At 34.1% G+C, this 26271-nt stretch overlaps 1 protein-coding gene across 2 annotated transcripts in view; it reads left to right on the top strand.

Moving 5' to 3' along the window:
* Nucleotides 1–26271, top strand: part of TLK1 (tousled like kinase 1) — a 143678-nt gene that overhangs the window by 86461 nt on the left and 30946 nt on the right. For both annotated transcript variants that reach the window (XM_059394147.1, XM_059394148.1), the window contains 6 exons: nucleotides 174–263; nucleotides 1246–1338; nucleotides 5561–5671; nucleotides 5780–5916; nucleotides 8868–9056; nucleotides 24506–24572. In XM_059394147.1, coding sequence (XP_059250130.1) covers nucleotides 174–263; nucleotides 1246–1338; nucleotides 5561–5671; nucleotides 5780–5916; nucleotides 8868–9056; nucleotides 24506–24572 — 687 coding nt within the window. The remainder of the gene's footprint in view (nucleotides 1–173; nucleotides 264–1245; nucleotides 1339–5560; nucleotides 5672–5779; nucleotides 5917–8867; nucleotides 9057–24505; nucleotides 24573–26271) is intronic.

Genomic DNA, 26271 nt, shown 5'->3' with positions numbered 1-26271 from the left:
AGGGTACTCTAAAAATGAATGCTTATTGAATAAATGATTAAAAGTTTTAAAAAGTCAGTTATGTTTTAATTCAGTTGTTATCCTGATAAAAACTTAAGAAGTGTTGTATAGTTGTTGCTGATCAAAAGCCTATATTTTTCTTGCTAATGTAAAAATTTTAATCTTTTTCTAAGGTTCGACCGAATAGCCCTTCTCCTACTGCATTAGCTTTTGGGGACCACCCTGTTATACAACCAAAGCAGTTATCCTTTAAAATTACTCAGGTAAATAGTAAATAAAGTTTTTTGCATGGCTTGTAAGAAACTTAGTGCAAAGAAGATGTCTTCTCTTTCAGACATAGTTATAAAGTAAAATTATACATCAAGAAAGCTAATTACTAAACAGAAAAACCATTTGTTGAGTGGGGGTTAAGAAATTGAAACACCAATACTATCAGCTTATCCTTTGTTACATGCTGGTTAAATATGTAGATGTAAGCATTTTAAATAAACAGAATAAGCATGACTTGTCAGTTTTGTTTATTGCTTCTTTTTGAACATACCATCCAAGTACATATAATCAGTGTTTTACTGAACTTAATACTTGTTCACAAGTGAACTTAATTAAAGCAATTCATTTTGGGTGTCTATATTTCACTTAAAGGTATCATTTGAAAATTAGATATCTTTTATGCTTACTTGATTTTATGAATTTGAGTATTACATTTTTCATTTTAACCTTTTACATGTGATAGTTTCTGGATTTTAGTGTATCATATTAGGGGAATTGGAAGAGTAAATCTTTTTGCTTAGCCATCTTTATTACCCCAGTTTATTGCCATTAGACTTTTCTGTTAGGTCATGTCCAAGATATTGCACATTCATCAAAACATCTTTCTTTAGATGATCTTTAGGCTAGGATTACAGATATATTGCTTTCAGTCACTGAATAGCTCATGAAAGCTTTTGCTATATTCAAAGATCAGCTAGCATTGAAAGTGTAAAGCAGCAGTTACATTCAGTTTTAATGAAGAACACTACAGTATTCTAAATCTTTAGTAATCAATTTTTTAAATGTTTCTTTGTAAGCTTGAGGAACTTGTATTTCTGAAGATGTTAAAACTTAAAACTATACTAAGACTTTTTGGGATAACTTTTACGTACACAAACTCAAATATTTTCTTTGTTTTTAGGACTAAAATCTAGTTTTTATTTGCATGCAATGGTATGTATAATGGAGTTAGTAAAATAGCTTTCTTTCATTTAGACTGATCTCACAATGCTGAAATTAGCAGCATTAGAAAGTAATAAAAACCAGGACCTGGAAAAGAAGGAAGGTCGTATAGATGACTTGCTCAGGGTAAGTAATAAGTCATGGAGAGGGAAAAAATTGAGTTAATTACTTGGCAGTAATAAAACTTGAGGAAATAATTAGCATTATAAAAAAATTCTTCAGCTGGGGAAAAAAACACAAACTTTTTCTGGTAGTTTTAAGTACATGAAAAATCGCTATTTTTAAGTGAAAATTGCTAGCCTTTAAATGAGAATTGAGAGGGGCATCTGGGTAGCACAGTCAGTTAAGCGTCCAGCTCTTGGTTTCAGCTCAGGTCTTGATCTCAAGTTCGAGCCCCAAGTTGGGTTCAGGGTGGAGTCCACTGGAGCTTCTCTCTCCCTCTCCCCCTCCCACTTATGCTCTGTCTCTAATATAAATAAATCTTTAAAATAAATGTGAATCAAGAAACAGTTGGAGAAATACAGAGAAGTTTGTAAAATTTATTTTCATTTGATCAGCTATCATAAGACTGATGGCCATTTCATGTTAGTTTTAAAGGTAATTGATGTTGTTTTAAACCTGACATTTGATACTACACAAGGTGAAGTAACTACTGCAATCCTTTGAGATTTTTAATTGAAACGTTATTTTAATATTTTAAAATTTTCAATTTTAATTGAAACTTTATAAAAGGACATATCAAAAAATACTTAAAATGTGAGTAAGGTAAGAAACCGTGCTTCTCAGTCCTTGCCGCTCAGTAGAATCACCAAATGGGAAGGGTGGGAGGCTCTTTATAAAGGTACATGCCTAAACTCCATCCTGAGGGGTTGTAAATAAATTAATGTGGTGCGGCACCTGGGTGGCTCAGTGGGTTAAAGCCTCTGCCTTCGGCTCGGGTCATGATCCCAGGGTCTTGGGATCGAGCCCCACATCGGGCTCTCTGCTTCGTGGGGAGCCTCTTCCTCCTCTCTCTCTGCCTGCCTCTCTGCCTACTTGTGATCTGTCAAATAAAGAAATAAAAATCTTTAAAAAAAAAAATTGATGTGGAGTGGGGCTCGGGCATTGGTAGTTTTAAAAATTCCTCCCAAAAAAATAAATAAATAAACTCCTCCAGATGATTATAATTATAATTTAAGCCAACATTGAGAACTATTAGTCCAGAAACTCAATAAAACCAGTGTCTCATCTGTGATCCTACCATAATTACCGATACCTTCGAAACATCCAGCTTGCCTTTCCTGATCCCATCCCAGTCACTCTCTCACCTTTTTCCATTAACTACTGTTCTAAGTTCTTTATTTATTATGCCTTAATATTATGGTTTTATCGCATGTATCTGTACATTCTTAACATATTTCAGTATTTTTTTTTTAATTTTAAATTTTATTTATTTAAAAAAGAAAGAGAGAGTGCACAAGCCAGGGGAGAGTCAGAGAAGCAGACTGTCCATGGAGCAAGGACATGGGACTTGGTCCCAAAATTCTGGGATCATGACCTGAGCATAAGACTGACGCTTAACCAACTGAGCCACTCAGGCACCCCTTTAGTTTATTTTTGAACTTTACATAAAATTATGCTCTCTGTACCCTTTTGCCCTGCTTGTTTTCACTAAACTTTATACATGGAATTGTCGTGTACTTTGTTCATTTCATGTTCTAAGACATTATATGAATATACCATAATGTATTTTTTCTGCTCTTGGTGGACATTTTGTTTCTGCTTTTTGTTAATATGAACAGTTCTGCTAAGAACATTATTGTACATGTCTTCTAGGGCAAATGTGGAAAATTTGTCTTACATTGTATTGCTTTAAGAGAGACATGGCCACAGTACATGGCATGTAAATGTTCAGTTTTGCTTTATAATGCCAAATTTTCCCCAAAGTGGTTGGATTAATTTATACCCTCGATGAGCAATAAATAATCTTGTTGCTTATTATCTTTGCTAAGGCTTATTATAATCAGATATAATAAATTTTTGGCCAGTTCAATGGATGTAACAGTGTCTTTTGTCTTTTATTTTGTGTTCTCTGTTTTCTAGCATCTTTTAAAATACTTATTAATTTAGTTTCTTCAGAGAAATAATGGTCATGTTTTTTGCTCATTTTTCTTAATGGGTTGCTGTTTGTGGGTTTTTTTTTTTTTACTTTTAAAACATTTTTAAATTTAAATTAACATATGTAATTGTTTTCAAAGGTATAGGTCTTACATAATACCTAGTGCTCATTACATCACATGTCCTCCTTAACATGTATCACACGGTTACCCGATCCCTCCACCTCCCGCCCCTCCAGCAACCCTCAGTTTATTTCCTATCATTAAGAGTCTCTTATGGTTTGTCTCCCTCTCTGGTTTTGTCTTGTTTCTTTTTTTCCTCTCTTTCCCTATGATCCTGTGCCTTGTTTCTTAGAGTCCACATATAAGTGAGATCATATGATAATTGTATTTCTCTGATTGGCTTATTTTGCTTACAATAATACCCTCTTTCCATTCATGTTATTGCAAAAGTCAAGAATTCATTTTTTGATGGCTGAATAATATTCCATTGCATATACTATACTACCTCTTCTTTATCCATTCATCCATCGATGGACATCTGGGCTCGTTCCATAGTTTGGCTGTTGTGGACATTGCTGCTGTGAACATTGGGGTGCAGGTGCCCTTTCAGATCACTACATTTGTATCTTTAGGGTAAATACCTAGTAGCATAATTATTAGATTGGAGGTAGCTCTATTTTCAACTTTTGGAGGAACCTCCATACTGTTTTCCAGAGTGGTTGTACCAGCTTGCATTCCCACCAACAGTGTTAAGAGGGTTCCCCTTTCTCCACATCCTTGCCAACATGTATTGTTTCCTGACTTGTTAATTTTAGCCATTCTGACTGATAGGAGGTTGTATCTCATTGTGGCTTTGATTTTTAGTTCCCTGCCTAAGCACTTTTTCATGTGTCTGTTGGCCATTTGTGTGTCTTTGGAGAAATGTCTGTTCATGTCTTCTGCCCATTTCTTGATTGGATTATTTATTTTTTGGGTGTTGAGTTTGAGAAGTTCTTTATAGATTTTGGATACTAGCCCTTCATCTGATAAGACATTTACAAATATCTTCTCCCATTCTGTTGATTGTCTTTTGGTTTTGTCAACTGATTCCTTTGCTGTGAGAAAGCTTTTTATCTGATGATGTCCTAGTAGTTCATTTTGCCTTTTTTTCCCTTGCCTTTGGAGACGTGTAGCAAGAAGTTGCTGTGGCCAAGGTCGAAGAGGTTGCTGTCTGTGTTCTCCTCAAGGGTTTTGATGGATTCCTGTCTCACTTTTAGATCTTTCATCCATTTTAAGTCTATTTTTGCATATGGTTTAAGAGAATGGTCCAGTTTCATCCTCTTGCATGTGGCTGTCCAATTTGCCCAACACCATTTGTTGAAGAGACTTTTTTTTCATTGGACATTCTTTCCTGCTTTATCAAAGATGAGTTGGCCATAGAGTTGAAGGTCCATTTCTGGGCTCTCTGTTCTATTCCACTGATCTTTGTGTCTGTTTTTGTGCCAGTACCATACTGTCTTGATGATGGCAGCATTGTAATAGAGCTTGAAGTCAGAATTGTGATGCCACCAGCTTTGCTTTTCTTTTTCAACATTCCTCTGGCTATTTGGGATCTTTTCTGGTTCCATACAAATTTTAGTATTATTTGTTCCAGTTCTGTGAAAAAAGTTGATGATATTTTGATAGGGATTGCATTGAATGTGTAGATTGGTCTAGGTAACATAGACATTTTAACGGTATTTGTTCTTCTAGTCCATTAGCATGGAATATTTTTCCATTTCTTTGTGCCTTCCTCAGTTTCCTTCCTTCTCTAGTTTTCTGAGTACTAATTTTTTGCCATTTTGGCTATGTTTATTCCTATGTGTTTTATGGTTTTGGGTGTAGTTGTAAGTGGGATCGACTCCTTAATTTCTCTCTCTTCTGTCTCATTGTTAACATGTAGGAATACATTTTTTGGATACCAGGGGTTTTTTTGTTCCTATATATTGATTTTCTCCCAGATAATGGACTTGACTTAGCCAAGGTTATATACCTTAGGGTGTTGGTTTGAACCCGTGAAGTCTGGATAAAAATTCCACGTACTTTCCACTGCATAATTACATAGCACTTAAGAGTATTATCCATGGTTAGTAGTAGATGTTTAAAAAAATAATTTTAGTATCATGCTCAAATACTTTTCTTTTTATGTAATTTACTGAGAATGTAAGAATATTCTTAAGTGTCTCATATACACAAATTCTAGACCTTTTCTATTTTTACTTATGTTGTAGGCTAACTGTGATCTCAGACGGCAGATAGATGAACAACAAAAATTACTTGAAAAATACAAAGAACGATTAAATAAGTGTATATCAATGAGCAAGAAGCTGCTTATTGAAAAGGTAAGTTTAAAAAGTTCAGTGAATTTTCCTTTTTATTCCACTGGCCCTTTTTCACCTTGTGTAGTTTTAAATGAATAAAATTGATTATATTTTTCCTCCTTTTTTCAGAGTACACAAGAAAAATTGTCAAGCAGAGAAAAGAGTATGCAAGACCGATTACGCCTTGGCCACTTCACAACAGTTAGACATGGTGCTTCATTTACTGAACAATGGACAGATGGTTTTGCATTTCAGAATCTTGTGAAGTTAGTCATTCTTATATTTTAAAAAATGTAGTGTTCCTTTGGGTTTTTGTTCCTTCCAGAGCTTATAGATTTGGAATTATGTTTTATTTCTACTCCTTAATGCTCTTTGAAATCACAGAATTTAGTACATTTGAAAGGAATGTAAAACAAAAGTATTACAATTTCAACTTTAGCCGACTTCTTGATTAGTCAGCATTTATCCATACTATGTATTATTCTAAGTATTAATTTCCAGAATATAAACTGATCCTCTAGCTTTATCGATGATTTGGGAGGAAATTTTAATTTTCATTCACATATATGGATATATATGTATCTTGGAATACACACACACACATAAATATATATGTACGCATACACACACACATATCTCTTGGGATTTTTCTGCTTAGTTTTTTCCACATTCTTCAGTCATTACTTCATTGTTATTATTCAGCACTTGATGGCTTTCTGTTCCTACAGAAAAGACAGGAACTTTTCCTCTTCTGCTTTAGATATTCCTCATAAATTATTTGAGGAATATTTAGCTTTAGCATTTCTAAACATTGCTAAAGTTTGCTTTAGCAAAATTTAAAACAGATATTGAGTTAAGATGATGGTAGATAGGGATAGATTGACTATGAATTAAGGAGTTAGGACCTGTGCTGCTTTTTTGTTTTTCACTCTAAATTTTTTTAAAAACTCTAAAACAGGAGTATTGCCAGCATCTACATCAGATTTGCTAGAGTTCTATAGAAAACGGAGGCAAAGCTGCATCTAGTATATAAACATTGCTGTTTCAAACACTGGTTCCCAGGACTTTGCACAGAATGGCCTTCTCTCTCCTACAGTTGATTTATTTAGCTTTTGTTCAGCACCAGCTATGCTGGGTGATAGGTATACCACAATGAAGAACAGAGTTCTTGTCATGCTAAGGAGTTTGGCTTTTAATTCAAAGGTTTGTATGTAGTGTGTGATACATGTGGGACTAATATTGGAAAAAAGATAAATTATTGACAGCAGAGGTATCCAAATGAAAGATGATTAGGCTTGAGCTAAAATGCTCACAATGAAAGGTAGAGAATAGGAGATATATTTTAGATAGAAACCATGTTTTTGAATGTTAAATAGGCAAGAACTTCTGCTACTAAACTCTGATCTACAGTTGTCCTGATAATGAATAAAATAGGCTACATAATATAACCTTAAATACAAACTAAATATACAAATCTAAAATATAAGTTCTTTGTAGCAAAAATTGCTTCATCAAGCTGTCAGCAAAATTGGAGCTTCTGGGTTGGTGATGGTGAACACCTGGAGGTTTGAAGAGAGTCGTGCAGTTAGAGAGCATCTGGAAGCCCCACACCATTAGCCCATACCTTACCCTATGCATCTCTTCCATCTGGCTGTTCCTTTTTATAATAAAAAACGAGTAATACAGTTTTTAAAAAATTACTTACATTTCTTGTATTGTGGGCCTATTCTGTGTTATTACATATGCCTATGTTAAATCAAGCTGCTTATCAGTGTGAATTAAGTAGTTTATCAGTGACATAACCAAAGTAGTTGGTGGATGAGAAGAGAAATAAATAAATATTAGTAATATTAAATTAGTAATCTCTAAAGTCTGTAGGCATTCCTAAATAATCAGATAATAGCTTTCTATTCATTCTAGTAATTCTTTACTTTCCATTAGGATTTTAAACATTAGGATTATTGCCATTTGTTTTCATTTATAGCATCTTGATTGTGCTCTAAACTAGCTTTAACAATTAACTTTTTTAATTAAATGAAGTTATATATTTCTATTTCCAGAGGAAAACTGGGTTAAACTGATCTAGCTTTGCTCTTCCTGGATTTTCTCCACCTTTTACTCTTCTGCCTCAGTGGCTATTGATTCTTTCATTCTGGTCATACTCTACTCTCTGGCTAGAATCATAGGATCAGGCAATATGTGTAAAGGCAGTTTTGGGTCAGCAGAATAGAAGTTCTGTAGTTCTGCTTTAAGTAGGGGTGGGGAGCCAAGGAATTAAAACATTTGTCTTTTTTTAATCTAAATACCATAACCATGTAGAGGTTTAAAATTTTTTTCTTAGCATGTTGAGGTGACCTAACAGGGAACATGGTTACTATGAGAACAAGTTGTGTGATAGGATAGTTTTAAAAAGCTTCACTGTCACTTACTCTTGCTCTGGTCAGATTGCTGAAATTAGAGTTAGTAAGCTTTAGATTCTTGAATAGGAAGCAGTAATACTTTTACTTTTATTAATTTGCTCATTTTTCAGAATCATGCTAATTTTTTTTGTTTCCCTCTTTTTTTCTTGTCTCCTTCAAATTGTCAAAATTCTTTCTTCATAAATTTCTAATATTTAGGTCAGTTTTTGTTTCATTTCAAGGTAGCGCTTACACATTCCCAAAATCTTTTTGACATAGACAAATTTAGAAAATAACACTTTATTAACTTAATTGTCTTTTTAAAGTTTTTCTAGTAAGTGATGAGGTGAATGTTTAAAATTTCTGTGCTTATTTCTGTTCTTTATTTTAATAGCCCATTTATTTCATTGAGCAAGTATTAACTAAATTCCTAATATGTGCTGATGATTATGCTAGGCACTAGGAATATAATAGGATATAAAATAGATGTGGTCTCTGTTTTCATGCAGTAGTGTGTCTAGAGACATTTTAATCAAGTATCTATAGGAATGATAACTCATTTGGAAGGAGGTAGAAATCTCCAAGGTACCATGAGATTAAACATGGCCACACATTTTTCCCTACTTCAGGGGATTTAGGGAATTTAGAAATGAATGCTTCAAATGAGACCTGGACAGTGAGTACAAGTAGGTTGAAAAAGGTAGAACCATAATATTTGTTAATGTTCCATGCTTTTTCATGTTTGTTGGTATATTCTTGTTTTAACTGTGAAGAGTAATGAAAAGTTAATACGGTTTTTTACATTTATTTTTATACAGGCAACAAGAATGGGTGAATCAGCAAAGGGAAGATATTGAAAGGCAAAGGAAACTTCTAGCCAAACGCAAACCTCCCACGGCTAATAATTCTCAGGCACCCTCTACCAATTCTGAACCAAAACAAAGGAAAAACAAAGCAGTTAATGGAGCAGAGAATGATCCCTTTGTTAGACCAAATTTACCACAACTGTAAGCCTTCATTTTAATTTCCCCCCCCTTTTTTTTTAAATTATTGCCAGTGAGAATGAGTGTTACATGTTATTTATATTTATGCTAATACTTAAATACTAAAAATAGTTATGACCAGGAAGGAAAGCAGTATTAAAATTTACTTCTAAATTAATAATGTTCAAATACCTGAATTCAGCCTTTGTAAGTGGAGACTTACTAATCCTCTTTTCAAATGAAAACATAGCAGCTAAGAGGAAATTAGAATCCTCTTTCTTCATGTCTGAATGATAGAATCAGTTCTTAGTTTTGGTTATCTCAATTCTGTATTGCCGTAAATCTTACTTTTTCTGAGAGAATATTAAACAATGTAACTGACTTTTATTTTCTTAACCTATGAAAGCAGTGCATTGATAGGTTATAGGTACTGTTTTTTCCCTATCTGCTTTTATTTATTTTCTAAATTTTCTAAATCAGTGATGAACTACTCTTTATAGTTCAGGGGGCAAAGAGCGTTTTAAATAATTAAATGCTTATTATACATAGAAAATTGGAAAATATGAAAGAACATAGTATTATAGACCATGATTCCATCCACAGAGAAGACCATTGTTAAAATTTTGATTTATAGATGTGTCTGAACATGTAATTTTTTTGTTCTGCAGGAACTTAAGTTTTCTGAGTAGAAAACACACACACGCACACACGCACACATTGTTTGATGTTTCTATGTGGGTGTATTCTTTCTTCCCTTGTTGAAAGGTAATGTTTCATCTGTGCTTTGATTCCCATACCCTGCTACATGAGGGACTCTTCTGTGGATACCTCCTTTATCTTCTATCGTCAGCTTTTTGTTCTCTACTGGTTCTTTCCTTTTAGAAGACAAAATGAAACCAAAAACACTGCTTCAGTTATATATATCCCTCTGTTCTAGTCTCCATATCCTGTCATCTTTATAACCAGGTTTCTTGAAAGACTTGCTTGTACCAGTCTCTTCTGTCTCACCTTCCATTTTCTTTCCTTTTTTTTTTTTTTAAGATTTTATTTATTTATTTGACAGAGCTCACAATTAGGCAGAGAGGCAGGAGAGGCAGGCAGACAGAGAGAGAGAGAGAGAAGAGGGAGAGGCTCCCTGCTGATACGGGGCTCAATCCCAGGACTCTGGGATCATGACCTGAGCTGAAGGCAGAGGCTTTAACCCACTGAGCCTCCCAGGTGCTCCCCATTTTCTTTCTTAAATGAAATTGCCTTTTAAAGGTGAGCTGTCTTTTTGATGCTCCATGCCATAGACATTTGAGTCTTTAATTTGGCAGCATCGAATAGTGTTTTTGTTTTGTTTTAAGATTTTCTTTATTTATTTGAGAGAGCAAGAGTGAGAGAGAGCCTGAGAGGGGGAGGAGGTCGGAGGGAGAAGCAGACTCCACATGGAGCTGGGAGCCTGATGCAGGACTGGATCCAGGGACTCCCCGGATCATGACCTGAGCCGAAGGCAGTCACTAAACCAGCTGAGCCACCCAGAAGCCAGATTATTGTTGACTTATTTTTTCCCAAAGGACTCTTTCTTGCCTTTAGTTTTTGAAATACCTTGATCTCCAAATTTTCATTTTTCTCCTCTGCTCATCTTCTTAGTCTGTTCTGTGGACATCATTTGCATTACCAATTTGTAAAATGTAAGTGTCTTTTAAGGATCTGTCTTGGTCATCTTACTTCCTACTTTACATCTTTTTCTGGAAAATTAGCTACTCTCAGAGTTTCAGTTAACACATATATATGCTTCTGACATCCAAGTTTATCTCTCTTGTCTGCTTTTCTTTCTTGCATATTAAATGTATCTCAGTTTTGAATGTCATATCCTTTGTTGTTGTTATCAGTACTTAAGTGCTTCTGATGTAGCCTTTTTAAAACTGTATTTACTAAAAACACAGAACAAAACAAAAACAATTTACTATTCCCGTTCCAGTTGGTCTCTCTCCTCACACATACACATACACTCATCTACACATCCACGTACACACCCCTTGCCTTTTACTGTGTTTTCTCTGTTAGTAAATGGTACTACTGTCCTCTCAGTTCTATATGCCAGGTTTTTATTATCATCTTTAGTATTTTAGATCAAGATTTCATTTATTTTCCTTAATCCATTTTTATTATTTTCCCATTAATAAATAGGTGGTAATAAGTTTATTTTTCAGAATCTACCTTAAAATCTACTTCCATCTTCAAACCTTTTCTAATCCTAGGGGCCTTTTGTAAATTGGAATTAAAACATTCACCTATTGATTTTTTAAAAAAAAATAGCAGATGGTTTACTTTTTGTAAATTAGTAAATTTGTTGTTTAATAAAGGGTAGGTAGGTAGATGAGTGCTAATACAGAATACAGTGTGTGTTAGGTTTAGCTCTACTCCTGTGAGACACCAGTCCTTCTAGATCTCAAGTGTACCTATTTATTTAAGTCCCCATTGACAGACACCATTCTAACTCAAGTTACAGTCCTCTCTTACTTGGGTTATTTTTTTCCACTTGCCTCTCCTTTCAGCTTTGGTTTAGCAATCCAGTTCATTTTCATTTTGCAATCAGATTCATTTTTGCAGAATATCCTTTTGTTCTCTTAATCACCTTAACATAGCTCTTTGTTTTTTGAATCATAGAGCCCAAAAGTCCTAAGAAGATTTCTGAAAGCACTTTTGATCTGACATTTTCGGACTACTCTAACCTCATCTTCTGTCACTAACCAGTGCCTACCCTTCATTGCCAACTTTCAAACTCCCAACCCATGGTTTTTAATTCCTTTTCATCTTTTAAATCCTATACTAGGTATTTCTTCCTAAAAGCTTTTCCTTGATCCCTGAAGGATAGGGGTTAATTATCACTTTAATGTGATAGTGTCCTCTGTCTCTTCAGTCACAGCATCACCATTTACTGTGTTAATGGCACTGGAAACATCCTTTGTTTTCCTTTCCCTCATTCTCTGTTTCTGTAACATCTTGTATTTGTCCATCTTCATTGCCATGATCTTAGTAAAGGACCTCAGCTCTTTTTAACCTAGATTATGGTTTTCTACATGTCTCTTCATGTCAGTTTCACATTTAACCTCCTTCACTAACCTTCAAGATAAAATTCACCCTCATGAAGGACTTTTCATAGACCTTATTTTTCTCTTTCATTTCACTCCCTACATCTGTCTTACATCTCTTCTGTTAAACTCTTAGTTCTCTAAGTGGATTAGGTGTCCTTGTTTCTGTGCCTTTATACATCTTGTTCCTTGCCTTTCTTCACCTGTCTCATTGCTTGTTCATCTTTTAAGGCTTGGCTCAAATACCAGTTGCAGTAGAAAGCCTTTTCTAACTTTTGTTCTTCCCATTTTCTCCCCCATTTCTCCTCAGGTTAGGTGCCTATAGCCTTTTTATATGTGCCTCTTCTGTATGTAGCATTTATCTCACTGTTTTATCTCTATATTCCCAATATGTAGCACAGTTTTCTGACATGAAAAGTGGTAAGTAAATGTCAAATTCTGGTACTTGAGCATTTGATTGAATTTCATTTTCTCCTTCTCATTAGTTCCTCCTTCATTTTTCTGGTTTGTCACAGGTATTTTGCTTATTTGCCTTCCAACATACTTAACAGGCCTAACTATTGTTTAATAGTCATAGACTTGTCTTATTTCCACCTCACTTTATGATACATAATGACTGAGAACTAACCCTAAAGTGAACTGCTGTGTGTTTTTGGAATGGCAGGTGAAGTGATAATGCATAAAAGTTTGACTGTCTCTTTATACAAATGCAAATTTAAATAGAGAAAAAAGCCATAGAAGCACCTTTTTTTTTTTTTTTTTTAAAGATTTGTTTGTTTATTAGAGCATGCACAAGAGCAGAGGAAGGAAGGGGCAGAGGGAAAGGAGAGAGAGAATCCCTAGCAGTCTCCCTGCTGTGAGAGCCTCAGTCGATGGGGGCTCGATCACAGGACCCCAAGATCATGACCACAGCCCAGGCCAAGAGTTGGATGTTCAACTGTTCAACTGGCTCACCACCTAGGCGCCCCAGAAGCACTTTGGTTTATATATTAACTATATTTTAGTGGCTATTCTCTGCAACTATCTTCTAAAAATTCCTTTTGAATAACTGTTTGGTGGTAACTGCAACATCTTGTGTATATACAGAACATCTAGTTTAACTAGAAGAGAAACCATAAATCTCTAATTATTTTTCTATCAAGAAATTAACATAGAAAATGAAGCTACTACTGTGTAGTGGTTAGGACGTGAGCGTTGTAGACAGACAGACGTGGAATCTATCCTTGACTCTTTCAGATTATTATTTTTGGTAAGCTCTTTTACTTCTTTGAGTCTCCCATTTCCTCCTTTGTAACAGTACCTATATCATAGTGTTGAAAGGATGATACGAGGTAATGCATGTTAAAGTACTTGCATGGTTCCTGGCTCTTAACTAATTTTTAACTACCAGCAAGATTCGGTCAGGTTTTGTCTTTTGTTTTGTTTTGTTTTTTAAAGATTTTTTTATTCATTTATTTGACAGAGATCACAAATAGGCAGAGAAGCAGGCAGAGAGAGAGGTGGGGAAGCAGGCTCCCGTCGAGCAGAGAGCCCGATGTGGGGCTCAATCCCAGGACTCCGGGATCATGACCCGAGCCGAAGACAGAGGCCTTAACCCACTGAGCCACCCAGGCGCCCCTTGGTCAGGTTTTTCAGACAGCAGTTTCTAATTTTAGTCAGAAAGACTTCTTTTATTCAGAGTGGTTTGTATAGATAATATTATCTATGGCTGTCTAAATGACTCTTGTGTTAATTGTAATTAATTTAATCAAAATTTTGTCTTCATGTTAAATACATTTTAAATTGTTTAAATTTTATTTATGTATTTCATGTTGCACAGAGGATTGCAAAGTAACAGTAATATTTTACCTTCTGTTTTATATTAAGGAAATTTTAGAGGTCACTGTGTTTTCTCATTAAAGCTTTAATTTTGGGCCACCTGGGTGGCTTAGTGGGTTAAGCCTCTGCCTTTGGCTCAGGTCATGATCTCAGGATCCTGGGATTGAGCCCCGCATTGGGCTTTCTGCTCAGCAGGGAGCCTGCTTCCCCCACCGCTCTGCCTGCCTCCCTGCCTGCCTCCCTGCCTACTTGTGCTCTGTCAAATAAATAAATAAAATCCTAAAAAAAAAGCTTTTAATTTTAACTCAAGATTATATTTTCGTATCATAAAGTTATTTAGTGGATTGTCTTGTAAATATTATAATGGACTTTTAATTAAGAAAATTCATTTTTAGAGCAGTTTTAGTATATACCAAAATTGATCAAAAACATATACTCCCTGTCCCCACACACAACATCCACCATTATCAGTATCCTGCAGTAGAGTGGTATATTTGTTAAAATTGAGGAATGTGCATTGGCACATCATTATCACCTAGAGTTTGTAGTGTACATTAAAATTCACCTTTGGTATGTATAGTGCACATTTTATGGGTTTTGACAAATGTTTAATTGATTTTTTTTAAAATGCTGTCTGAAAAATCTTTCATTGGAGCATTTAATCTATTTTCATTTCATGTATTTATCTATTTATTGGGGCTTAAATCTGGTCTTTCTTTGTGCTATCGATTTGTCTTGCCTCTTCTCTGTCCCCCTTTTTTTTTCTTTATTGGGTTGCTCAGTTTTTAATTTCTCTCTCTGTCAGACACACCCTGTATGTAAAGACATCTTTGTCTGGTATAGTTACTGTGTTCATTTAAATGTTACTTGCAGGGCGCCTGGGTGGCTCAGTGGTTAAAGCCTCTGCCTTCAGCTTAGGTCATGATCTCAGGGTCCTGGGATCAAGTCCCGCATGGGGCTCTCTGCTCAGCAGGGAGCCTGCCTCCTCCTCCTCTCTCTTTGCCTGCCTCTCTGCCTACTTGTGATCTGTCTGTCAAATTAAAAAAAAAAAAAAAACAACTAAATGTTACTTGCATATTTATCTTTTTTTTCCTCTTCATTTATTTTTACAGCTTCAATTTTTTTATCTAGTAAGATCTTTCTGCCCAAGAAAACCCTTTAGAAATTTTTTCTTTTTAGTGTGAGTCTATTGGTAGTGACACCTTTCAGTTTTTTCTTGGTATAAAACCAACTTTATTTTGCCTTCATTCTCAAAACTATTTTTACTGGTTTTAGGGTTTTAGGTTGGTGATTATTTGAGGGTATCTTACTGTCTTTTGACTTAAAATTATTCCTAGATAAGTCACCTGACCATAGAAGAACCACATTGAATGGAGCAGAAGCAATATTTGAAGATAAAATATAACTGAGAATATTTTAAAGCAGATGAATAAGCTCGATCTATAAATTCACAGTGGCCAGAGAATTCTAAGTATGAATAAAAAGAAATACCTAGGCACATTATAATGAAATTTCAGAATAATCGGAGCGCCTGGGTGGCTCAATGGGTTAAGCCTCTACCTTTGGCTCAGGTCATGGGCTCAGGGTCCTGGGTTCAAGCCCTGCATCACGCTCTCTACTCAGTAGGGAGACTGCTTCCCTCTCTTTCTCTCTGCCTGCCTCTCTGCATACTTGTAATCTCTGTCTGTCAAATCAATCAATCAATCAGTCTTAAATAATAAAACATTTTTCAGAAAAATCGAGGCAGAGAGAAAAAAATTCTTAACAGTCGCCAGGGGGGGAAAGAAAAAGATATATTGGTAGTATAAATTAAGAAAAAAATATTTCAGGTAACTGCCAACCAAAAGAAAGCTGTATTATATGAGACACAATAAAACTTAAGGCAAAAAAATTATAATGAAGTGGTTATTTCATAACTATAAATGGCTCAAATTACTGGGAACATCTAGTAATTCTAAATTTGTATACATATAATAACACGGCCTCAAGATAAATGAAAAATTAACAGTATTTAAGGAGATCTAGACAGATCCACAAGTTACAATAGATTTCAACACCCACATTTCTTAGTAATTGAACATACAGATAAAAAAAATAAAACAATAAAAAAAGGACACACAGTATGGATATAGAAAATTTCAGTGGGATTGATAAACTTGACACTTTTTTTTACCCCTAATATCTACAGAGTAAGTGTTCTTTCTTAAGCATGGTCTCTGAACATAAAAATTTATCACGTTAGGTCATAAAACAAGTCTCAACAAATTTCAAGAGTGAAAGAGTTTATATAGGACTGGGATTGCTTCTTACTTAAATATTTGATTGAACTCATGGATAAAATTTAGAGGTTTAGAATCATAGAATATGTTCTCTGACCACAGTGGAATTAGACTAGAAATCACTAACAATAAAGTAGTGAAAAAATCTCAGTGAAAACTAGAAAAATATTTTCAGAATGAAATTGCCATATAGCAAAATTTGTGAGATAAATCTGACCAGTAGCCGGGGGAAATTTATAACCTTAGGTACATATATACAAAAAGAAGAAAATCTAAAACTTTATATATTAAGCATCTATTTCAGTAAGTTAGAAGATGAGCAGTAGAATTAACCAAAGAAGGAAGAAGAAAAAGAGCAGAAATTAATGATACAGGAAATAAACATATACAATACAGAGAATCAGCCAATCCAAAAAATGTGTGTGTTTTATTCCAAAATAAAATTAAACTAATAAAATTTAAAAAGAAAGAAGACAACCATTATCAGGAATGAAGAAAGTTAATTTACCACAGAGTCTATAGATATTTAAAGGAAAACAAAATAATATAAATGGCTTAAACTTGAAATTTTTATAAAATGGATAAATTTCTAGAAAAATCTAACTTACCAGAATTGACACTGGAAGAAACAAAAGTCTAAATAGTTTTGTAAATGTTAAAGAAATTGAATCTGTTATTAAAAAACTTAAGGTCCAGGGGCCCCTGGATGGTACAGTTGGTTGAGCACCTGACTCTTGGTTTCTTGGGTCAGGGTGTGATCTCAGGGTCGTGGGATTAGGCTCCAAGTTCAGCGAGGAGACTGCTAAAGTTTCTCTCTCCCTCTCTGTCTCTCTTACTCTTGTGCTCTCTCTAAAATAAATAAATCTTAAAAAAAAGTCCGGGTACAGATGACATTATTTATGAATTATAACAACCACTTAAGGAAGAAACAGTGTCAATCTTTTTTAAAACTTTTTTTCTTTTAAGTAATAGCTAAGTCCGAAATACTTCCAGCTTATTTTATGGGACCAGCATAATCTATGTGTCAGAATTTAACAAAGATGATATAAAGAAGGAAAGTTACAGGCTAATCTCATTTCATAAATGTAAATATAAAAATCTTAAAATATTAACCAAATATATAATATATAAAAATGATAATTTATTAAGACCAAGCTGGGTTTATTTTAGGTATCCAGGGTTGGTTTAACATTTTTAAAAAATCTGTAACTTTTCCATGTAAGGAGAGGATCATATGATAATATTAATAGATGCCAAAAAGCATGAGACAAAATTCAGCATTGATCTTTTTTTTGTTTTTTTTAATTACTTATTTTGGAGAGGGTGTGGGTTGGAAAAGAGAGAGAGAGAATCTCAAGCAGCCTCCTTGCTGAGCACGGGGCTCTGTCCCATGGCCCTGAGATCATCACCTGAGCCAAAATCAAGAGTCCTGGAGGCTTAACCAGCCAAGCCACCCAGGCACTTCCAGCATTGATCTTTGATTAAAACTCTTAGCAGTCAGTAAAAGAACTTCCTTAATCTATACTGTACATTGATTTTTCTTTTTGCATTCATATCTGCATGCTGTGTACTTGAGTCACCATGGTGCCCAGTATGCCCTTTTTCTTGGCTTCCCTCTGCTGCTCCTCTTTAATCAGGGATAGATGTTCTCTCTTCTCTCTATTTTCCTACTTTGCTTCAGATAAAAAATTTTTTCTTTGCTCTGTGTAGTCATAGCTCTATTACCCAGGACAATCACCTTATGTTAAGATCAGCTAATTAGCAACCTTAATCCCACGTAATCTTTTGCTGTGTAAGGTAACATATTCACAAACTCCAAAGATGAGGATGTGCTATCTTTGGAAGCTGATACCCGTCTCATCTGTGACCCAAGATTCACATCCTTCCCTCATGTAAAATACATTCTTCCTATCCCAACATCCCCAAAAGAATCAACCCAACATCCCAATTATAGCATCAACTCAATATCCAAAATTTCATCAGCTCAGACTTTCTGAATCCTCATCTAAATTAGGTATGGGTGAGAATCTGTATAATCCACCCCAAAAAACAATTCCTCTTGATCTGTGAACCTCAAGAAAAACTCTCTTCTCAAAATACAATGGTGGGGACAGGCATAGGATAACAGCTAAAGATACTTTGTTGAAACAGAAAAAAAAACCCGAAAGGAGTCACTGACCCGTCCAGGGTAGTTTAAAAATCCGTCCAGGCAAACTGGTTTCAAGGTCTGGTAGTAATTTTCTATGGCTATGGCTCCTCCTTCTGGTCTCCAAGTTCTTTCCTCTGAGTCTTTTTCACAAAGTTTTTTTTTTTTTTTTTTTTTTTTTTTTTAAATTAAGGTTAGCATGTATATGTAGCTAAGTAGCTTTGTCAAGCTGTTTCTTGTTTGTGGAATTTTGGGGGTCTGACAGCCTTTCATTTTGTACTCTCTATGCCCTTTTAAACCCCAAACTGGCAGTGTTTCTGTTTAAACATGTCAAAAGATCATATGGATCTAGCCACTCTGACAGAGGCATTTACTCCTTTAGATAAGAGGATCGTCCATGTTTTTTTCTAGGTAATCCCATTGTTTTTTGCTTCTGCTGAGAAGGCTGAAGGGACCTGTGAGTTGCACACTTTTTTTTTTTTTTTTTTTGAGTATATACCTAGGAATAGAATTACAAGGTTATACAGCAGTTCTGTGTTCAAATTCTTGAGGAACTGCTTAACTATTTTTCATATCTGTGATATTTTATATTCCCGCAAGTAATAGACAAGAGTTCCTATTTCTGGCTCTCTGCTCAGCAGGGAGCCAGCCTGCTTCCTCCTCTCTCTCTCTCTCTGCCTGCCTCTCTGCCTACTCGTAATCTGTCTGTCAAATAAAATAAATAAAATCTGAAAAAAAAAGAGTTCCTATTTCTTCACGTCTTTGGCAACCCTTTTTATTTTGTTTCTTGATTATAATCATCCTAATAGCTGTAAATTGTCATCTCATTGTGGTTTTGATTTACATTCCTGAATGGCTCATTATGTTGAATGTCTTTTAATGTGCTTGTTGGTCTTTGTATAGGTATTGAAGTCTTGCTAAGCTTTTAATCCAGCTTGTCTTTTTGTTGTTGAATTACAAGAGTCCTTTATATATTCTAGATACTAAACCCTTGTCAGATATATGATATGTAGATATTTGCTCCCATACTGTAAATTGTATTACTTTTTTGATAATGTCTTTTGATTTTATTTTAATTTATTAAAAATTTATTGTTTTGTTTTTTGCTTATATTTTTGGTGTCAAATTTAGGAATCCTTTACCAGATCCATGGTCTAAGACATTTACCCCCGTGCTGTGTTTTAAGAATTTTCTAGTTTTAGTTCTTATATTTAGATTATTGATCACTTTTTGGTTAATTTTTTATATAGAATGAGATAGGGGTCCAACTTCATTCTTTTGCATGCGGTTATCCTGTTGTCCCAGTACCATTTGTTGAAGAGATGATTCTTTCCCCCATTCAGTGGTCTTGGCACCTTGTCAGAAATCAACCGGCCATGGATATCCGTACTCACTTCTATTCCTATAGAATAGTTATAACTATATAACTATCCTATAAAATAGTTACTATTCTATTATCTTTATGGTAGTAACTGTTTTTTGTTTTTTATTTCTTTTTTAAAGATTTTATTTATTTGACAGACATAGATGAGAGGCAGGCAGAGAGGAGGAAGCAGGCTCCCCGTGAAGCAGAGAGCCCGATGTGGGGCTCAGTCCTAGAACCCTGGGATCATGACCTGAACCAAAGGCAGAGGCTTTAACGTGAGCCACCCAGGTGCCCCGGTAGTAACTGCTTTAATGACCGTAACTTTATAGTAAGTTTTGAAATAGGTAGTGGGAGTCCTATAACTTTGTTTTTTCTCTTTCAGTGTTGTTTTCTTTTTGAGACCCCTTTCAACTTTTTTTTTCCATTTTAATAAAATGGGTCATTTGTATTTTGATTAGGATTATATTGAATATATGGTTGGCTTTGGAGAGGATTGCCCTCTTAACAACATTAAGTCTGCTAACCCATGAACATAGAAGTCTTTTCATTTCATTAGTTTCCATTCATTTCCTTAACACTGTTTTGTAGTTTTTAGTATATAAGTCACTTCCTAGGTTAAATTTATTTCTAGGTATTTTACTCTTTTGGATTCTCTTATAAATGGAATTATAGTCTTAATATCCTGTTTAGATTTTCATTGCTGATGTATAGAAACACAACTGATTTTTTGTGGGTTGATTTTGTACCCCCAACTTTGCTGGTTTATTAGCTGTGGTGGTGGTTTTTTCTTCATTCTTCGAGATTTTCTGTATCTAGAGTTATGTTATCTGCAAATAGAGATAGTTTACTTCTTTTCTCATTCTGATGCATGATGTTATGTTTCTTTTTCTTATTTAACCTCTCTGGTAGGACTTCAGCACAATATTGAATAGTAATGGTGAAAACATCATTTTCTTATTTCTCATCTTAGAGGGAAAGCTCTCAGTCCTTCACCTTTGAATATGATGTCACTTGTGGGTTTTTAATAAATGCCCTATATCATGTTGAGGAACTTCTATTCCTAGTTTTTTGGGGGGCTTTTCAAAGGCAGACTAGTCTCGTGTGCCACCCTCCCTCATGTTAAAAATCTAATCCTCAGTGGATAGCTCATAGCTTAATGTTCAGTAAAGGTTTGCTAAATTATACAAATAAATGGGCTTGCTAATTTTTTTTCCTTAAGTGCCTGTAAAAGTCTTATTTACCATAGATTGCATTCCTTAACTTTGAGACTTCAGGTTAATTTCCTTTTTAAACAGAAGGTCTTTAAAGAATTGATTATCAGATTTGTTGGAAATGAATATTCCCTGTTTTCTGTTATTTATATTAGTTACTTCTATTACAGTCATCTCACATTTCTATCAAACTATTGTAAAACAGTTCTTTGGATTAAAAATAAAATCCTCATCCATTCAGACTCATTATAGAAGATTATCAAGAGTTAATAAGTCTTATGTTTGAGGTTTATATTTCTTGGCTTTTAAAACAAAGTTTTATAGGGGTGCCTGGGTGGCTCAGTTGGTTAAGCTACTGCTTTCAGCTCAACTAAGATCAAGCCCTAGTTGGGCTTCCTGCTCAGCTGGGATCCTGCTTCTCTTTCTCCCTCTGTCGCTCCCCCTGCTTGTACTGTCTGGCTCTCTCTCTCTGTCAAATAAATAAAATCTTTAAAGTTTTATGTAAACCACTTTAGGAGTTTTAGTGTGCCCCTATATAAGCACACATGTGTATTTTTGAACATAATCATTCAGGCTGTAATATCAGATACAATTCATATATGGAGGAATTAGACTTAATCTGTGAATAAAAGACTTGCTAGGTATTCTAACCAACAGACTTGCTTCAAAGTATAAATTTTTTTAGGGTCTTAAGAACTCATCATAATAATTATGTAGCAATTGAATGCCATTAAAATTAACATTATCCTAGCTTAGCTCTTTTCATTCTTCTTTTTTTTTTTTTTTTTTAAGATTTTATTCAGGGGGAGGGAGAAGTAGGCTCCCCATTGAGAAAGGAGCCTGGTGATGCGACTTGATCCCAGGACCCTAAGATTATGACTTGAGCTGAAGGCAGACACTTAAGTGACTGAGCCACCCAGACATCCCTCTTTTCATTCTTTTAAGAGGACGGGCCTCAATTAATTTCTAAATTATCTATCCATATTATCTAAATTTATATATTTTTTCATTTTCACATATTTTACATTTTATGTAAAAAACATTTTTCATTGATGGGAATAGATAACAGAGATATCTTAAAATCTCTAATATATGTCAGATATATTAGAGGAAGGAAATGCAGAGAAATGTAAGAAATGTCTCTTTGCTGTTTTGAGGTTTGCTTTCTATTTAGTGAGACTAGAACCTGGGATAGGAATTCTTAAACAGAGAGCTGTAAACCCCCAAATTTATGTATATATGAAATTTTCTAGAGAGATTTATTTTTATAAATTCCTTTAGATTATTTTCAGATATCCACGATTATAAAATAGTAAGAATCACCACCTTAGAAATTGAGTAGCCTAGTATTTAGTACTTTCTGCAGATTTTGCTTATAACTTCTTCAAAACCAAGCAGAGAGAAATTTCTTATTTTAAGCTTAATAGTACTTACATTAGTAGTATTTATTTGAAGCTTATTTGAAGCTTATTAGTAGTTACAGTAGTAATCAAAATGCCGGAAGTAAATAGCAAAGTTCTGCTGATGATGAACGTTACCATTTATCTTTAGTGAGAATTGTATGTGTTTAATATCAGGAGTACATCTATAAAATAATGCTCTGGGGTCAAAAATTTTTAAATCCATGAAGAATTATCACTCTACTAAGAAAATTTGGGAAAGAAGTATTTGTATGCATTTGCTTTAGCTATAGGGACATGGATGATTTGAACTGCAACACAACATACCAACAACTAGAATTAAGTGTTATTAAATAGCAAATATGCATTACATTATGCTATAAGATTAACCAAATAATATCCAAAAACTAAATCATCTTGGAACTAATTGATATTAATTTTTAACTGACAAGAATAGTAGCTGTTGAAAACTATACCAACTAAACACAACAAAATATGCTTAGCTCCAAATGACAGAAATTCCCAGCCATCTGCCTATGTAAGTGCTTTGCAAGTTTGCATGAGAGCCAGACTTCTTAGGAAAATGCAGTTTCAAAAATTTTAGGAAACTCAGATTGCACCGAATTTTCATTGGTGGCATATATGCCTGTCCAGAAGCTATTTGCCAAAAATTCCTATAGCTTTTATTAGATTAGTTGAGATTTTATCCATTTTACTTTCTAAACTTTTTAACATCACCTTTCCCTCTTCCTTTTACTCCATCTATAGTCACACTATAACACTTCTCTTAACTTTACTTGGAGCATCTTCTGCAACTATCCACTGTTGCTGTATTTAGTATAATAAAATCCAGCAGTGGTATTAACCTAAGGCTGCGTAAACAGGTTTAATTTTAAATTTTTCACTCTTAAGATGTTTCTAGTGGAACACTAACTGAATTTCTTGGAGCTTTTTGTTTGTTTCCTTTCAATACCGTTTCATTAGAAGTAGTAAATTTAACTACTGTCTAGCTAAAGGAGAATAACATTTATACTAAATGTTGCTGAGGGACCTGAATAAATATAAATAAATCATACCTAGGTTAGGAGTTTTGCCAAATACCCCCAGAACACATGAGTAAACAAACAGTTTTGATAAAAGCAGTTATTTCAGTGTGGGGATATAAAATGGAAGTTGTTTTACTGTTGAGTGTTTTTTATCAGAAAAAAATCATTTTTTTTTTTTTCAGGAAATGTTATAAGTGTTTATGTTTTACTATGGTTCTACATACATTAAACTAGTTATATATGAATATTTGAAATTAATAAAATAAACATAAAATACTTTGAAGATTTAAAGTCTTATGTCTATTTATAAAGAATTCGGTGCTTTGACTATAGTTTTAGCATTCCTTTTCCTCACTAACACATGGAAGCAGAAAAAAAATTTTCCTATTTGTTCCCTTTTTAAAAAAAAAAAAAAACAGTACCCAATTGGACTGACCTTCTTCATAGTAATTTTCTAGTACTCTTGGAGTAAAATGAAATTCATTCCTTAGTCTGGAAGTCCATATAGAAGCTGACCCCTGCCTGCCTCTCCTACTGCTCTCTGGTTGTGAGCTTACATTTTTTTCTCTTCTTACAGTATGCCAGCCTGTGTCCATCTTAGCATCCTTGCACTTGCTGTGACTTATGTCTGGAACATAACTCACCCAGGTTCTCTTGTTGTCTTTTAGATGTTTAGATCAAGACCACCTCCCTAACACTCAGTACAAAGTAGTGTAATACAGTGCCATTCTCGTACCACCTTTGTTTTCTTCATAACATTTATTGTTATTTGGGATTATTTTATTTATTTATCAAATTGTTTCATTTCTGCCGCCTTAGTGGGACTGTAGAGTGTAAATTCAAACTAAAATGAAGGGAGAAAATGTCTTTTTCATTGTACCCTTAAGGCTGAAATTCTAGAACATCACTTAATACATAGCACTCATATAAATAGTTGCTGAATTTATGAATTGTTTCATCTGTAAGTATTAGGTGTACTCTGAAGAATATTTGTAAAGAACTTTTGGCTTATTTTGGGCTAAATGTTGTCAGGATTGTAGTATTTCCACTTATTTACCTTCTTTTGCTGGTTGTTAATAAATAATAACTATTAATCTTAATATCTAGAATTACAATTTCATTTTTGACAGGTTGACTTTGGCAGAATATCATGAACAGGAAGAAATTTTCAAACTTAGACTAGGACATCTCAAAAAGGTATGTGAAGCATATGCTGAATTTTTAGTTTGTTACCAGAAGTTGTGGAGAGTTTGTATTATAAGTCTTATTGGAGAAGTCATCTTAAGAGAGAAAGAACCCTGAGTTTAGACCAAAAAAAAAAAAAAAAAAGGGCCATTAAAGTTGTATTTTTAAGTTGTATATATTAAAATAACATTCCTTTACTTGTGGCAGCTTACAAACATCGAGATGCTGATAATACCATGTCCCTATAGTGGAGAAATAACTCCTGGCCAGACTTTCAGGGTCTTAGAATTACTGTCTTTAAATACTATTTTTGTAATAATGCTTCTTTTTTAACGTGAAATGTAAATTTATGAAATGTAAATTTCCATATTGTTTGTGTCCATTTATAATAAACTGAAATAATTATAAATTAGTAACAAACTTGTTTCTTTGGCTTAACTTTTAAGCTATCAAATGTTTGATAAATGTTTCAATTAATTTATGTACATTGGCAAGTTTAGAAGAACCTAATCATTAGTAATAGTATGAAGTCATATAGTTTATCAAAATGTTGCTCTATGTTATTAGAGTAAATTTTTGTAATGTATAGCTTTGTACTGATTTGTAAACTGTGACATTGTAATCAGTTTATTGTTTTTACAGTTCACATTTTTAGTTCAAACCATTTCTAGTTAATGATAATTTTTCCCACTCAAATTGAAGTTACTGACAGATGTAAAATTCTTTTTTTTTTTGACCCACTTTTTAAATTCTGCTTTTTATCACATTACTTACATATTTTTTAATAGGCTGAACAGTCGCTAAAATTGAGTGAGTGAATTAATCGGAGCTAGATAGTTTCAGTGAAGTTGTCTTCCTAGGATGGGGTGAGGTAGGACAGAAAAATCCATTCATTCTTTGGCAGCTGCTATCATACTGTGTACTGTTTTGTTTTTTGGAATACTATGAAGGTGCTTTAGATCCCTGCCATTCAATTACAGGGAACAGAACAAAATTATAAATGTATGTGTGTGTATGTGTGTGTGTGTGTGTAATTTGCATTACTGCTTTTCATTGTGTCAAATCTCTCTATGCCCCTACTCAGAAAAGTTTCAACCCCAAACTACTTTAACAGTAAATTCTAACATAATTTATTCTGGTCTCTCTTTTTTATTTAAAGGTGTATTTTGTTTTGTTGTAATTAGTATTTTTCCTGCTCTTTGAGATACAGTAAACAACATCAGTCTATCCTCTGTAACAGATGGAGTTGTAATGGGACTCTTGAAGGATTTTATAGTACAGAATTAGTACCAGTATTTGTGTGTCCACCTAAGCTATTTTGATAATGAACTCATAGAGACCTGTGTTTGAGATGTCCCCATAAAGATTTATAAATTATTTTCTAACCAGCCTTTCATGATAACGAGACACATAAATGGGAGGGTTATTATTTTCACATATAATAATTTTAAATTACTCTTTTTAGTGATGAGATTTTACATGTGTATATTATATTTTATGAAAACCTGTTATATAAAATCTAAAATTATAAAGCAGTTAAATTAGGAATTAGTCATTTTATTAAAAAAAATTTCAGTTTTTGAAAAGCTTCTGAGAAGGGTTTCCTTCTGGTATTGATTGGTTGTGCTTGGTTGATTTTAAAGCTTTCCTGGTACTTTAAAAATACTCGGTTTCTCTGAAACACTTCTGTGTAAGTATTCTAAAGTAAGGT

This window comes from Mustela nigripes, chromosome 3 (assembly GCF_022355385.1).
Source record: "Mustela nigripes isolate SB6536 chromosome 3, MUSNIG.SB6536, whole genome shotgun sequence".
Lineage (NCBI taxonomy): Eukaryota > Metazoa > Chordata > Mammalia > Carnivora > Mustelidae > Mustela > Mustela nigripes.
Note: the sequence above shows the minus strand (reverse complement) of the source record. Positions and strands in the feature narration are given on the sequence as shown.